Source organism: Mastigoproctus giganteus, chromosome 13 (assembly GCF_048544385.1).
Source record: "Mastigoproctus giganteus isolate SK-2022 chromosome 13, ASM4854438v1, whole genome shotgun sequence".
NCBI lineage: Eukaryota > Metazoa > Arthropoda > Arachnida > Uropygi > Thelyphonidae > Mastigoproctus > Mastigoproctus giganteus.
In genome coordinates this window covers 163708614-163721667 of record NC_143587.1, presented here as the reverse complement: position 1 = coordinate 163721667, position 13054 = coordinate 163708614, and the positions used below count along the sequence as shown (strand labels likewise).

General features: G+C 36.5%; 1 protein-coding gene across 2 annotated transcripts in view; it reads right to left on the bottom strand.

The window, feature by feature from the left end:
- LOC150076569 (helicase ARIP4) overlaps positions 1-13054 on the bottom strand; it is a 566013-nt gene that overhangs the window by 78099 nt on the left and 474860 nt on the right. For both annotated transcript variants that reach the window (XM_090388127.1, XM_090388128.1), the window contains one exon: positions 8765-8973. In XM_090388127.1, coding sequence (XP_090244253.1) covers positions 8765-8973 — 209 coding nt within the window. The remainder of the gene's footprint in view (positions 1-8764; positions 8974-13054) is intronic.

Sequence of the window (13054 nt, the reverse complement as noted above, 5' to 3'; positions counted from 1 at the left end):
CATTGGCTACCTAAAAACAGAAGTTACTAAACAGAAATCCACACATTGGACTAACATATCCAAAAAAAGGAAGAGTATTATCAACCGCTAGTTCAATCGTAAACTGAACGACGGGTGACAGGGAATTGAGATACTGCAGCAGTCAAGATTCCGATACCCAGGGGACAATTGCGAAGATATTGTCAACATAACGACATCAGAGAGTGATAGGAATAGGTAAGTTCAAGAAAATCTGACTCTCAAGTTCCTCCACGGCAATATTGGCCATGATAGGGCTAACAGGGGCACCCATAGCTGTGTCTTGTATTTGGTGAAACAGAGAGTCATTGAACATGATCACGCCCCCCCCCCCCCGTTAAACACAGATTGAGAGCAAGGTTGTTTCCCAATTTGGTATCCTTGCTCAAAAGACGTCTCGCACAGGCACTAGCCTGTTGTACAGGAACAGAAGTGAACAGAGAAACCACATCAAAGAAGACTATAACCTCGCTCTCAGAAATAGTAAAATCTTTAATAATACGCAGAAAATGCATACTACTGGAAACAGTGTAAACAGTTTTCCCAACAACAAGGGGTGCTAATAACTTGTCAACAAGTTTAGAAAGTTCATACGTAGGTGTATGACAACAAGAAACAATGGGCTGTTAAGGAATATCAGATTTATGGATCTTTGGAAGTCTGTTAAACTGCGGGAGTTGACATCCTGTCGCATGAAGCTTCCAGAAGACGTTCTTGGTAATCTTCTTAGCTAAAAACCAAGAATGCACAAGTTTATTAACTTTAGATTCCAACTTCCCCAACCTTTCACAGAGGAGTCATGCACAGTTTCATAAACCTCCCGATCCTGTAATAGATTGAGGGCTTTACGAATATACTCCGCCTTGTCCAAGACAACAGCGCACCACCCCTTATCTGCAGGCAAGATTACAATAGTGCTGACTTTGCACAAAGAAGAAAGAGCTTCCTGTTGACATCGTCTGAGGTTATTAGTGACAGGCTGGATGTGTTGCAAAATAGAAGCTGTTTTAAAGCGAATTAAGTTAGCAGTCTCTTCAGGCAGCTTGTCGAGAGTTTCTTCCACATCCATAGCAAAATGTGTGATGGGAGGTTTACAAGGAAGGATCACAAACTTCATGCTGAGGGTCAAGAGATCATGTTGCTCCTTAGATAATTGTTTGCTACTCAAGTTCAAAACAAACTGCAAGTTATCTCTCGTATGTGTGTGTTCTTAGCAGTATATGCTTCTCGTAATAAAGCGTTCAATTTATTCTGCTGATGTACACGATATGCTTCAGTCACACACATGGCTTGGGAACACAAAACATGAAACACTGTAGAAAATATAGGAGGGACCAAACCTCTTAATTCTTGCAGGAGCCTGGATTTGTTCATGATGATCGTTTTCAATTTTTGATGAACACTACCAATCCAGATTCCCAACATTTTCAAACAAAAGCCAAGGCAGGCATGCCTCATACAGTCACAGGAGAATGGTTCCTTGAATCTAAAACCCCCGGGAATAATACGATGGGCTTTACACCGATGTGTAAAGCATAAACGTTGTCTGTTATGGGCTTCAGACATAAACAATTTCTGCAAACTGATAGTAACACCCTACATGCACGGGCCATACATTAAACAGGCCTTGCGCTTTGGGTTGCATATCATTCACGTTTCTTGCGACGACCGACTAACTGGTTAAAATAAATTTATTAAAATAAATGAATGATATATACATAAGACAAAACAGAGATAAAGTAAGATAAAAGCGTTAAAATACATAGAAGTTTTTGAGAAAAAGTGCTTCTTCATCAGGTAGTCGGTGAATAGTGTACTTGAGTATATATTGATGGCTCCAATAGAAAAATCAGCTGGGCATAATCATGTGTAACAAGACTGGTGTCGGTAGAATAGAATTATGTACATGTGATGACCACCATCACTCATCGCAATGCAACACAGTACATTCTATAACAGGGTATAAGTGCACTCCCCTCGTGTGATTTATAGTACTATTATTGGTAGCTATTAGATGAACTAATGAGGCATATGGCAGAGAAGAAAAATGCATGGGATACTTACAAATTAACACATGACACAGAAGCCTATGATAGATACAAGTTGATATGCAACCAAGTTACAGAGGAGGTTAGGCAGGCGAAGGCAGATTACGAGAAATCCTTGGCAAGGGATGCAAAGAAAAACAGCAAAGAGTTCTTTACTTATGTAAACTCTAGAAGGAAGGGGATGAATCAGATTGGTCCACTTGATATTGATGGGTCAACTGTTGATGATCCTGCTCAGGTAGCTAACAAACTAAATGAATATTTTGCATCGACATTCACACATGAGGAGTTATTCAGCGAGGGGAATGCCAGAGGTGTATTCAACTCTAGCAGTAAGCTACAGAATCTTGAAATAACTGGGAGTAAAGTTGAGGAGAAACTGTTGAAGATAAACACAAGAAAGGCACCCGGGGTGGATGGGATCTATCCAGTTATATTAAAGGAGGCAGCAAAGGAAGTAAGCAAACCCTTAGCCATAATTATGAGAGCTTCCTTGGACTCAGGGGAGGTACCCATAGACTGGAAATGTGCAAATGTGACCCCAATTCAAAAAGGAGGATCAAAGGCTGACACAAGTAATTATAGACCTGTGAGCTTAACTTCTGTTCCAGGAAAATTAATGGAGGCACTGGTTAAAGAAGCACTGCAGGATCATTTAGACAAGACTTCAGTTATAGCTCGGACACAGCATGGTTTTGTTAAGGGGAAGTCTTGCCTGACCAATTTGATTGTATACTATGATGCAGTCACAAAAGAACTGGATGCAGGGAATAGCTTTGATATTATATACTTGGATCTTAGAAAGGCTTTTGATACTGTTGCACATGGAAGACTGCTACACAAATTGGAGCAGTGTGACATTGGAGGCAAATTGCTGCTATGGATAAGGGGGTGGTTGAGGGAGAGAAGACAGAGAGTGGTAATCAATGGACACTGCTCATCGTGGACATTAGTCCACGATGAGCAGTGTCCATTGATTGTCCAGTGTCCAGAAAATATTCAGTGGAGTCCCTCAGGGCTCAGTGTTGGGTCCATTATTGTTTTCTGTATTTATAAATGATATCGATGATGGTATATCAAGCTTAATGTTCTTAGTCCGATGATGGTATATCAAGCTTAATGTTCTTAATCCAAGTTTGCAGACGATACAAAGGTTGGCAGGGTTGTCAAGGACACTACTGACACTATGCTGCTGCTGCAACAGGATCTGGAAAGGTTGAGCAGATGGGCTGAGAGGTGGCAAATGAAGTTTAACATCGACAAATGTAAAGTACTACACATGGGAAACAGCAACCCCAGAGCAACGTATCAACTCTGTGGTACTACACTGACAGTGGTAGAGAATGAAAGGGACTTGGGGGTGGTTGTGCAGGCAGATATGAAGTTCTCTGAGCAGTGCAGACAGGCTGCAAGAGTAGCTCATGGAGTATTGTCAATGATATACAGGAATTTTTCCAGCAGGGATAAGGAGGTGATTATTCCCTTGTATAAGGCAATGGTCAGGCCACACCTAGAGTACTGTATACAGGTCTGGAGGCCTCATTTCAAGAAGGATGTAGAACTGCTGGAACGAGTACAGAGAAGGGCAACAAGATTAGTGAATGGAACAAAGGGGTGCTCTTACGAAGAAAGGCTTAAGTTTTGCAAATTACAGTGTCTGGAGACTAGGCACCAGCGAGGTGATCTGACAGAGGTGTATAAAGCCTTGAATGGTTTGAGCATGCTCAATGCTGATGGGATTCTTCCTCTAGCTCAGAATAATCACCTGAGAGGGCATAAATTCAAATTGAGGAAAGACAGATGTAGGATAGACGTGTGGAAATTTGCCTTTAGCCAGCGGGTGGTTGGTTGGTGGAAGACTTCTATCCCTATTAGTGGAGGTTGATAGCCTAAATAAGTTTAAGGCTCAGCTGGACAGGTATTTTGAATGAACAGAGGGGTGAAGTGGACTGGACAGGTATTTTGAACGAACAGAGGGGTGAAGTGGAAGTGGGTTTTTTTTTTTTTTTTTTTTTTGGCTGATGCTGCATAAGCTTGCTTTCTTGCATCAAATGCCTCTACTAATGCTAATGCTATGTGCTTCAAGCCATGACCGTCGGTGGTAATCACGTGAATTCCGATCCCCCAGGAATCGGAATCTCAACTGCTGTAATATTTCAATTCCCTGTTGCCCGTCATTCAGTTTACGATTGAACTAGAGGTTGATAATATTCTTCCTTTTTTTGGATGTGTTAGTCCAATGCGTGTATTCGCATTTAGTAACTTCCATTTTTAGCAAGCCAGTTTACCAATTATGGGTCTATGCACGGCCCCGGTCATTTGCGTGGCACTGCTCGCACTTTATTCTCCCGTGCTTGGACACACTCTAGTTCGACTGGTGACAGGCAATTGGAGATTGCCAAAATTAGGGCAGAGCTTTCAAATTGCAGTTATCCACCTCATGTTCTAGATAGCTATGAGCATCAGGCTCACGAATTTGTTATGCAATCTAACCCTCCTCGTGTCACTAAATTTATCTGTACCGCCTACATCACCCTATTATTCGGACGTATCGGTACGTCTTGTTAGGATTTTGCATCTCCATCATACACGATGTGTGCAACTTCCAGGGAGGAAATTACAGTATTATTTCTAAGGTGAAAACACCTGTTCCTCCTTTCCTAGGGAGTGGTTCCATATTTCCATATACCGCATTACGTGTCCGGCTTGTGTGGGGGGTGTGATGTAGGTGAGTCTGATAGAAGATTGAAAGACCAGGATTCTGGGCATGAGGTGGCTCTACGAACCGCTAATTTTGAATGTTCTGCAGTTGCCAAGCATTACTGGGTTGAGTTATTGTGCAGTGCTTCAAAATCTTGAAGCACTGCACAATAGCTACCAATAATACTATGAATCGCATGAGGGGAGTGCACTTACACTCAAATATAGAATGTACTGTATTGCAGTGCAACAAGCACTGGCGACCATCACATATACATAATTCTGTTCTACCGACACCAGACTCACTAATGATAAATGATCATGCTTAGCTGATTTTTGTCATTGTGACCATCAATATACACTGAAGTACGCCATTCACCGACTAGCTGATGAAGAGGCACTTCGTCTTGAAATCTTCTATGTATTTTAATGCTTTTATCTTATGTATATATCATTTATTTAATTTAACCAGTTAGTCGGTCATTGCAAGAAACTTGGATGATGAACTACTGTTGCTGTCTTGTCTAGGTGATCCTGTATCACCTCTTTAACCAGTGACTCCGTTATTTTCCCTGGAACAGAAGTTAAACTAACAGGTCTATAATTATTTGTGTCACCCTTTGTGAATTGGGCATATTATAATTTACTTCATTTTACAGGTTACGTTTTCATTTCTTTGGATAAATCAATCATTGTTTAAACATAAACTAATTAATTTCACTGTTGAGAACATAACCCCTATTTTGAACATTGCCTATGGGTAAAAGATTCCTGCTTTACAAGCGTGCACTAGGCACTGCTGCTCCTGCCCACCTGGCTATGGAAGTGCCGGATGGGTTTTACGATCCCAGCTAGTCCCCAGTACTCTTTAATATCTTTATACTTTCTACTGTCCTTTTTCTCATTTTTAAAGCTAATAGTGTAATAAGAGGGTGAACGAAATGTTCCTACTGTCCATAATCTCTCACTATTTTTGCCTTTTTTATCTACCATTTTCATCTACCATTTTAAAAACATTTTCATCCCTTCCCTTTTCCTCGATCCACTCCCTTGCCTTATACCATTTGCTTACACTAACTTCATTCTACCTAAATTTATTCTAAATCGAGTCATTTGCTTATAACCACCTATTACTGCATCTAGGTACACCGTAAGCACTTATTTTAATTTTATTACCATTTTACCTTTTAATTAATTTTGTTCTACAACATATACTGCTTTGGTACTACTTTGTGCATATTTTTGTGGAAGTTCTACTGCTTTAACCCCCCCCCCATTTGCTCTCACTTATTTTTATTCTTAAATTTGCTTTTCTTCTACAGGTATGGACAAGTATAGAAACAGTTTTTGATACATGATCAGGTGTAGTCCCCTGATGAAATACCTGATTATGTATCAATATTTATTTTTAGCTAGCATCAGATTTTAATTTTATAATTTCTCTACTCCTTTCTAGGATTTATAACCAAAATTTCATACCCTTATCTGATGCTTGCTATTACTCCATATATTAATTTAATAATTTTTTGCTATACAGTTCTTTCTCCCTAATTGGCTATCCATTTCAGCTTATAATTTTGCTTAATTCATTATACCATATAGCAGGGGTGGCCAACTTAATTTGTGATGCGATCTACTTTTTTTTTTTTTTTTTCAAAACATGCCGCGATCTACCATCCCAAAAATTTCATTGCACATGGTTAAAAAAGTTAATCAACACATATTGAAAAATGTTGTTTATAAATTTTAAAATTAAATAAAATTCAGAATTCTTATTTTAAATTCATACGTATTTAAATTTTTAATTTATGCAAAGTTTGTGTCTTCATGTCCTTTCAAAATCGGGAATATACTGTGATAAGGCGAACTGTAAAGAATCTTCTGTATGCAAGTCCATAAGAGTACAGCGATTCTTCATCTTTGTTTCAAATACAAAAAGGCCGATTCACACAGATATGTGGAACCAAAACAGGAATTTAAAAGTTCACTGGATTTTTTTTACATTTGGGTACTTTTCTTGGCAAACATATTCCCAAAAGTCTTCTTCTGATGATCTGGCTGTTAGGAAGATATCATTTCACAATGTAATAATTTCATTTTCAAGTGATATTTTCTCCATGGGAAAAATCTCAGAGATTTTTTCTGCAATTTGTTTCGTATCTAAGTCGACATTAAAGAGAGAGAGAAGGGAATCATCAAGAAGGAGAAGGTGGATAAGAAATATTTTGAACAATGTCTTCAACTGTTTTAAAATCACTGAATCTGGTTTCAAAATCATCCACAACTTTCTCAATTTCAGAAACATATTTCTCACTATTAAATTTAAAAACATATATTTGCAATTGATCTTGCATATTTGCAAAATGATCGAATTTTTTTTTTTTTTTTCTTTGAGATTCTTAGTCATTGCCAAAAATTTATATGCAGAAATACCGGTACTACTACTAATCATGTCACCCACATTTTTATTTTTTCTTTGTAATTCCAAATTCAGATCACACAACCACTCTGTATCTTGTAGCTGCTGATAACAATCTCCCTTTTGATCAACAACTTTTTAAAATTTCATTCAGCAAATTTCAAAATCTATGTAGAAACTTACTCTGACTCAGCCGCCTCACATCTGTGTACAATATAACATCTGGTTCATTTTCATCAAGCTGCATTTTGAAAAGACTCCTTTGAAGAGATTGCCCTCTGATGGAATTCATGATTTTGAAAGCTTTGTCCATAACACTTTTAGTATTTAATCTTTAAGCTGGTTAATCTTCACTTGTTGATGGATGATACAGCGGTAACTCAAAAAATCTGGGAATTCATCATCCTTTTGGCACAATGCGATGAATCCGTTAAGATGCCCTGTCATCGCTATAGCTGCATCTGTTGTTATTGATACGAGCTTAAATAGTGGTAATTTAATTTTTTCAATAAAATTTTTGAATGCATTAAATATATCAAGACCTCTAGTTCTTTCTTTTAACAAAACCATACCCAGCAGCTTTTCTCTAGTGGCAGAATCATCAAAAACCAAGCGAACAAAAACAAGCAATTGAGCAGTGTCACTGACGTTTGTAGATTCATCCAGTTGTAAAGAAACGGACACACAATTAGCAATAAGACACTTCACTAGACAAGCCTAGTGGCTGGGCATTAAAAAGAGTAGTGATGTGGTTCAATGGATTTGTAATTAGTGTATGCAGTGGGGTGTATAATAACATTTAGATTTTGACTAATCTATTTTTTATATATAATTAAAATTCGTCGTGATTGACCGAAATTAAAGCCGCGATCGAGTGGTAGATCATGATCGACTTGTTGGCCACCCCTGCTATATAGGATATTCACATTCTGTCTCTTTCTCACGCCTTCAACATCTCCAATTTCTTCTATCCTTCTCCTATTTTGGCAGTTTGTGTAATTTATGCATCCATCTTTGCACTTTTCAACAGACATTAATTTAGCCACACACACACACACACACACACACACACACACACACACACACACACACACACACACACACACACACACACACACACACACACACACACACACTATCAGTAATTCCAACTGACACTTATATGAGTACTGGATTATATCTCAATTAAGTGTAAAAATTTACCTGGATTTATTCCACTTTTGTAAACCTTTTTAATGCTGTATTAGTTAAACACATTTTTATAACATCTCTAATTTGCCATTTTTTTTTTTTAACCACTAGATTGCTAACCATTGGTTTTTGAGACTGCACTTTGTTGCTAATCCTCTCCATCCATCCTCCCTTCTGCAGGTGAGACTTGTAGTTACAGATCAGTTAATGAGTTAGGTTGGCTGGGACAGCCACAAATCTCTCCTATTAATGGATAGGATATGGGGAAGGGGGAGGCACATTTTGCATCTAAAGTGTATGGTTTTCACAGATTAATGATTAATATAATTTATAATTCATATTAATGAAAAAAAATAAATAAATAAAAAAATAAATGCAGTTAACAAACCTAGCAGAAGAACCAAGGTATGTTCCCAGTCCTCCGGTACCAGTAGCTGGTGTAACTGGATAATAGATAGTATGAGCATTTTTGAAACTTGAAGCAACCATGTTTGCTCTCTTTGCCATTTCATAACTTTGTTTCGCAAGCTTCTTTTCTTGTTTGGTCAGTTTTAGATCTTTGCGGTCAAGAAGAAGAGATTCATGTTCAAATGGCTCCTACATAAATATAGATGAAAACAATAAAGCTCCAATAAAATACAAAGAACATCTTCCTTCATTTCTTAAAAAAATACTTTAAAAATTAGGCAGCTAGATTACTTTTGGCAAGGAAGTTTACCAAACATTCTGGTTATACAGCTGTATTATCATATAATGGGAGAGGCCAAACTTCATCAGCTGCATCTGCTTCTGTGATATTTGAAGTGCAGCTGATTAATATCTCAAAAATAGTACTTCATAACTAGCAGGAAAAAAAAAAAAAAAAACATCAAGTTCAAGAAATCTGCATAGAGCTTCTATCTTTCACTCATACAGAGATATACAGACAGCTGCCTGGAAACAAGTCCTTTAATGTTAAACACTTTAACCTTTATATCTATATTACATGAAAAAAAGTATGTAGACATACTCAGCTATTTGCAAAAAAGGCCTTTTAATTCACAACCTAATAAACAGTATGGAATCTCTAGATTGTATGGCAGCCTTGCCCTCCTGTTGTTTTGTTTCAAGCACATGGGTTGGTTCACAACCCAAATTGTGCCTGTTCATGATTTGATTAATGCCTTTAGTTCAAAATATGGTTATTTATGGCCATAAAGATGGATGCACTTTAAGTATCTGGAACAGGTAATCAAGGTTATCATTATTTCTCAGAATATACGACAGATTTAATGGTTCTAAGAAAGCTAATTAAAAGTAGTTTTATGGATAATGAAATATTTGTCAATATGAAGACATGTTTGACTGTTTGCCGAGTCTGAAAAACATCCCAGTATGAGCATTCAGTAAGGTTTTCTTCTTTAAGTATTAGCATTAGTATTAGACATGTAGTGCAAAGGAAGCCATAGGTTTTTGCTGCATTGGTGCAAAAAAAAAAAAAAAAAAATAAATAAATAAAAAAAATAAAAAGTATAGAAAACAGACAAATGATGCTCTTTCCTCCTCAAGCAGGTAACGATCCACTTGACCCTCTGAATTTCTTCAAATTGTCGGCCCCAATTACCTGAGACAACTTGTTCCAGTAAAAAATAACTCTCTGGCTAAAACAACTTTCTACAATCTGGTCTAAACCTTTCCTCTTTAATTTAACTCATTCTGAAATGCTTTATAACATTCAAAATTTCACCATTACTAACCCCTCCCCCCATCACAGAGTCTTATAACAATCATGTCCCCTCTAAGGTGTCTAACGTTGCCAAATTCTGTAGCCAACACAACCAAAGTCTTTCCTTGTACAGTCATCATTTTGCCAATCTCACCATGCAAATTGCCAGTCTTTGAACTCTTTCAAAATATCTCAATGTCTTTTTTTTTAGATAAGGTTACCATACCTGGACACAGAATTCCAAGTGCAGTTTCACAATTGCCTTATATAGTGATTATGATTTTCCCATCTCTACAGTATTGTTCAATAAATCATAGAACACTATAGCCTTTTCTGAATGCCTGTTTCTGCTCAGAGACCTGTATCATAACTCCCAGATCCTGTTCTTCCTCTACAGTTTTTAATTCAACTCCATTAAGTGTATAAGTTATTTGAGGCTACTATGACATTGAATTTAGCTGCACTGAAACATAGCTGCCACTTTTCAGACTACAGTAAACCCCCGCGAATAGCGGGGGTTACGTTCCTGAGAAATGTCGCGAATACTGAGTTATGGCTCCCATAGTAATAAAAGGGTTCCGTTCCAAAGTACGAAACATATAAGAAAAACTAGTCTAAAATTTTTTCTATGTATTATGTGTACCTTCATATTATGACTATGTACACAGTGAAATGTAAGCATGTGCCATCGAAATGAAATGAAAATAAGAAACAATTTAATATTAAATGTAATATTTATTAGAAATTTCAAATTTCAAACCAGCGCCTTTGCTAGCAAAAAAAACTTATCCTGCCAGTGCTATCACAAGTTTGGCTAAAGTGTTGATAAAGGAGTTTTGCCTTTTCACGAATGATGAGTGAACTTAACGTAATATTATTTTGAGTTCGGTCTTCTATCAAAGATTTAAAGCCTTTTCCATTTTTTCTAATTTAACATCAAGAGTTACAGAGAAAATTTCTGGAGCAATTAGCAAAAACTTCCATCTGTCGTTGTAGAAGTTGATAGTTTAAATAAATTTAAGGAGGAACTGGACAGGCATTTGGAGGGAATGGTGTGATTTTTTTTTTTTTTTTTTGGCTGATGGTGCATAAGCTCCTACACTTGCTTTCTTGCATCATGTGCCACTACTACTACTACTACTACTACTACTACTACATTTTGAAGTGAATCGATTCCGGTCAATAACAAGCGGATGTGTGCCATAATTTAGGACTGGCAAGTTTAACTGTAAGAACAATTATAAAAAATAAAGAATTAATTTTAGCAGTGGGAAAGACAGCTGTTTCGCTGCAAGCAACTAGTGTTAGGCCAGCTATTAGGATTGAAATGGAGAGACGTAACTAATTTTATTGTAGATAATATCCAATGCAGAATTCAGTTAAGTTAAATATTATAAAAAAAAAAAAAAAAAGAGAGAGAGAGAGAGAGAGAGAGAGAGAGAGAGAGAGAGAGAGAGAGAGAGAGAGAGAGAGAGAGAGAGATTAACTTATATGATGATTGAAGAAAACTCACCTAAAAAAAAAAAATGTGGAACCATTTAAAACTAGTAAGGGCTGGTTGAATAGATTTAAAATCCAGGGAGAAGCCGCAACTGCAGATCAAGGAGCCGAAACTTTCAAGAAAGAACTTGTTAAAATTATTGAAGAGGGGGTATCGTGTTATATTTATCAACAAGTTTTAACATAGATGAAGCAGGATTTTTGTGGAAACAAATGCCTAAAAGAAGTAAGAAGTTTCATTTTGAAAGAAGAAAAAAACATGCCAGGTTTCAAAGCGGCGAAGGATCGGTTGACTTTATTGCTGGGTGGTAATGCTGCGGGGGATTTAAAATTAATACTCATTTTAGTTTATTTGGAAGAGGGCCAAAGTTCAACACAAAATCGACACATTTTTCATGATTAAATTCATCAATTAAATTAAATCAATTAAAATCAATTTAGATCAATTAAATTCATGATTTTAATTGGAATTTTAAGTTTAACTTTGATACGTAAGTAGTTACCACATAATTATATACGTATGTAACGCAGATAATTTTATATGTTCAAATATTTGAATATTAAATATTTTGACCGATGTTTATGCATCTTTTCACTACCGTTTATTATTGATTAGGAAATATCCTATGGCACCGACCGCAACTCACAAATACATATGTTAACCCTTATGGGAATGCGGTGCTCGCTTAGCGCTCTGTTTTTCTGGAACGAATTATCAGCGTTAAGTGGGGGTCACCTGTATAGCAGTCATAACAGAAACAAAGAAAAAATTAAAAGGTACGAAAGATTATGATTCTTATAAAATGATATACAGTGGAGTAGATCAAAAGGAAGAGCCAGTGGAGGGGTAGCAATATTATTAGATCGGAAATGGAAAACCAAAAAACAGAGTTACACATTTATAAATAATAGAATAATAATAGTAAGATTGAAATTAGACAGAGGTTATTTATGTATAATTGGAATTTATGCTCCAGAAGATGGAAAAGAGGAAGAAACAGATAAATTTTATTTAGAGTTAGAAAAAGAACTAGATAAGAATTTAAAAAGGAGAATGTAAAAATTATAATGCTCGGGTAGGGAATAAGCCAATAAAAAATATTATGGGATGTTATGGAGAAAATAAAGTAAATGGAAATGGATATAAATTAAGAGATTTTGCAACATTTAATAATTTAAAGATAACAAATACATTTTTTAGAAAATGTGATATACATAAATATACATGTTGACAAGAGGTACACAATCAATATTAGACTATGTAATACTAAATCAAAAATTAGCAAAACAATCCCGAGATAATGAGGTGTTTAGAGGATATGATATTAATTCAGATCATTTTTTAGTGGCTTCAAAAATAGAGTTATGGGCTAAATGGAAGAAGAGAAAAGCTATTAAACAGAAGGAGGAGGAGTTAGGTTACAAAGTATATCTACTTCAAGAAGAAAGTATACAAAATTTATATGAAACAAG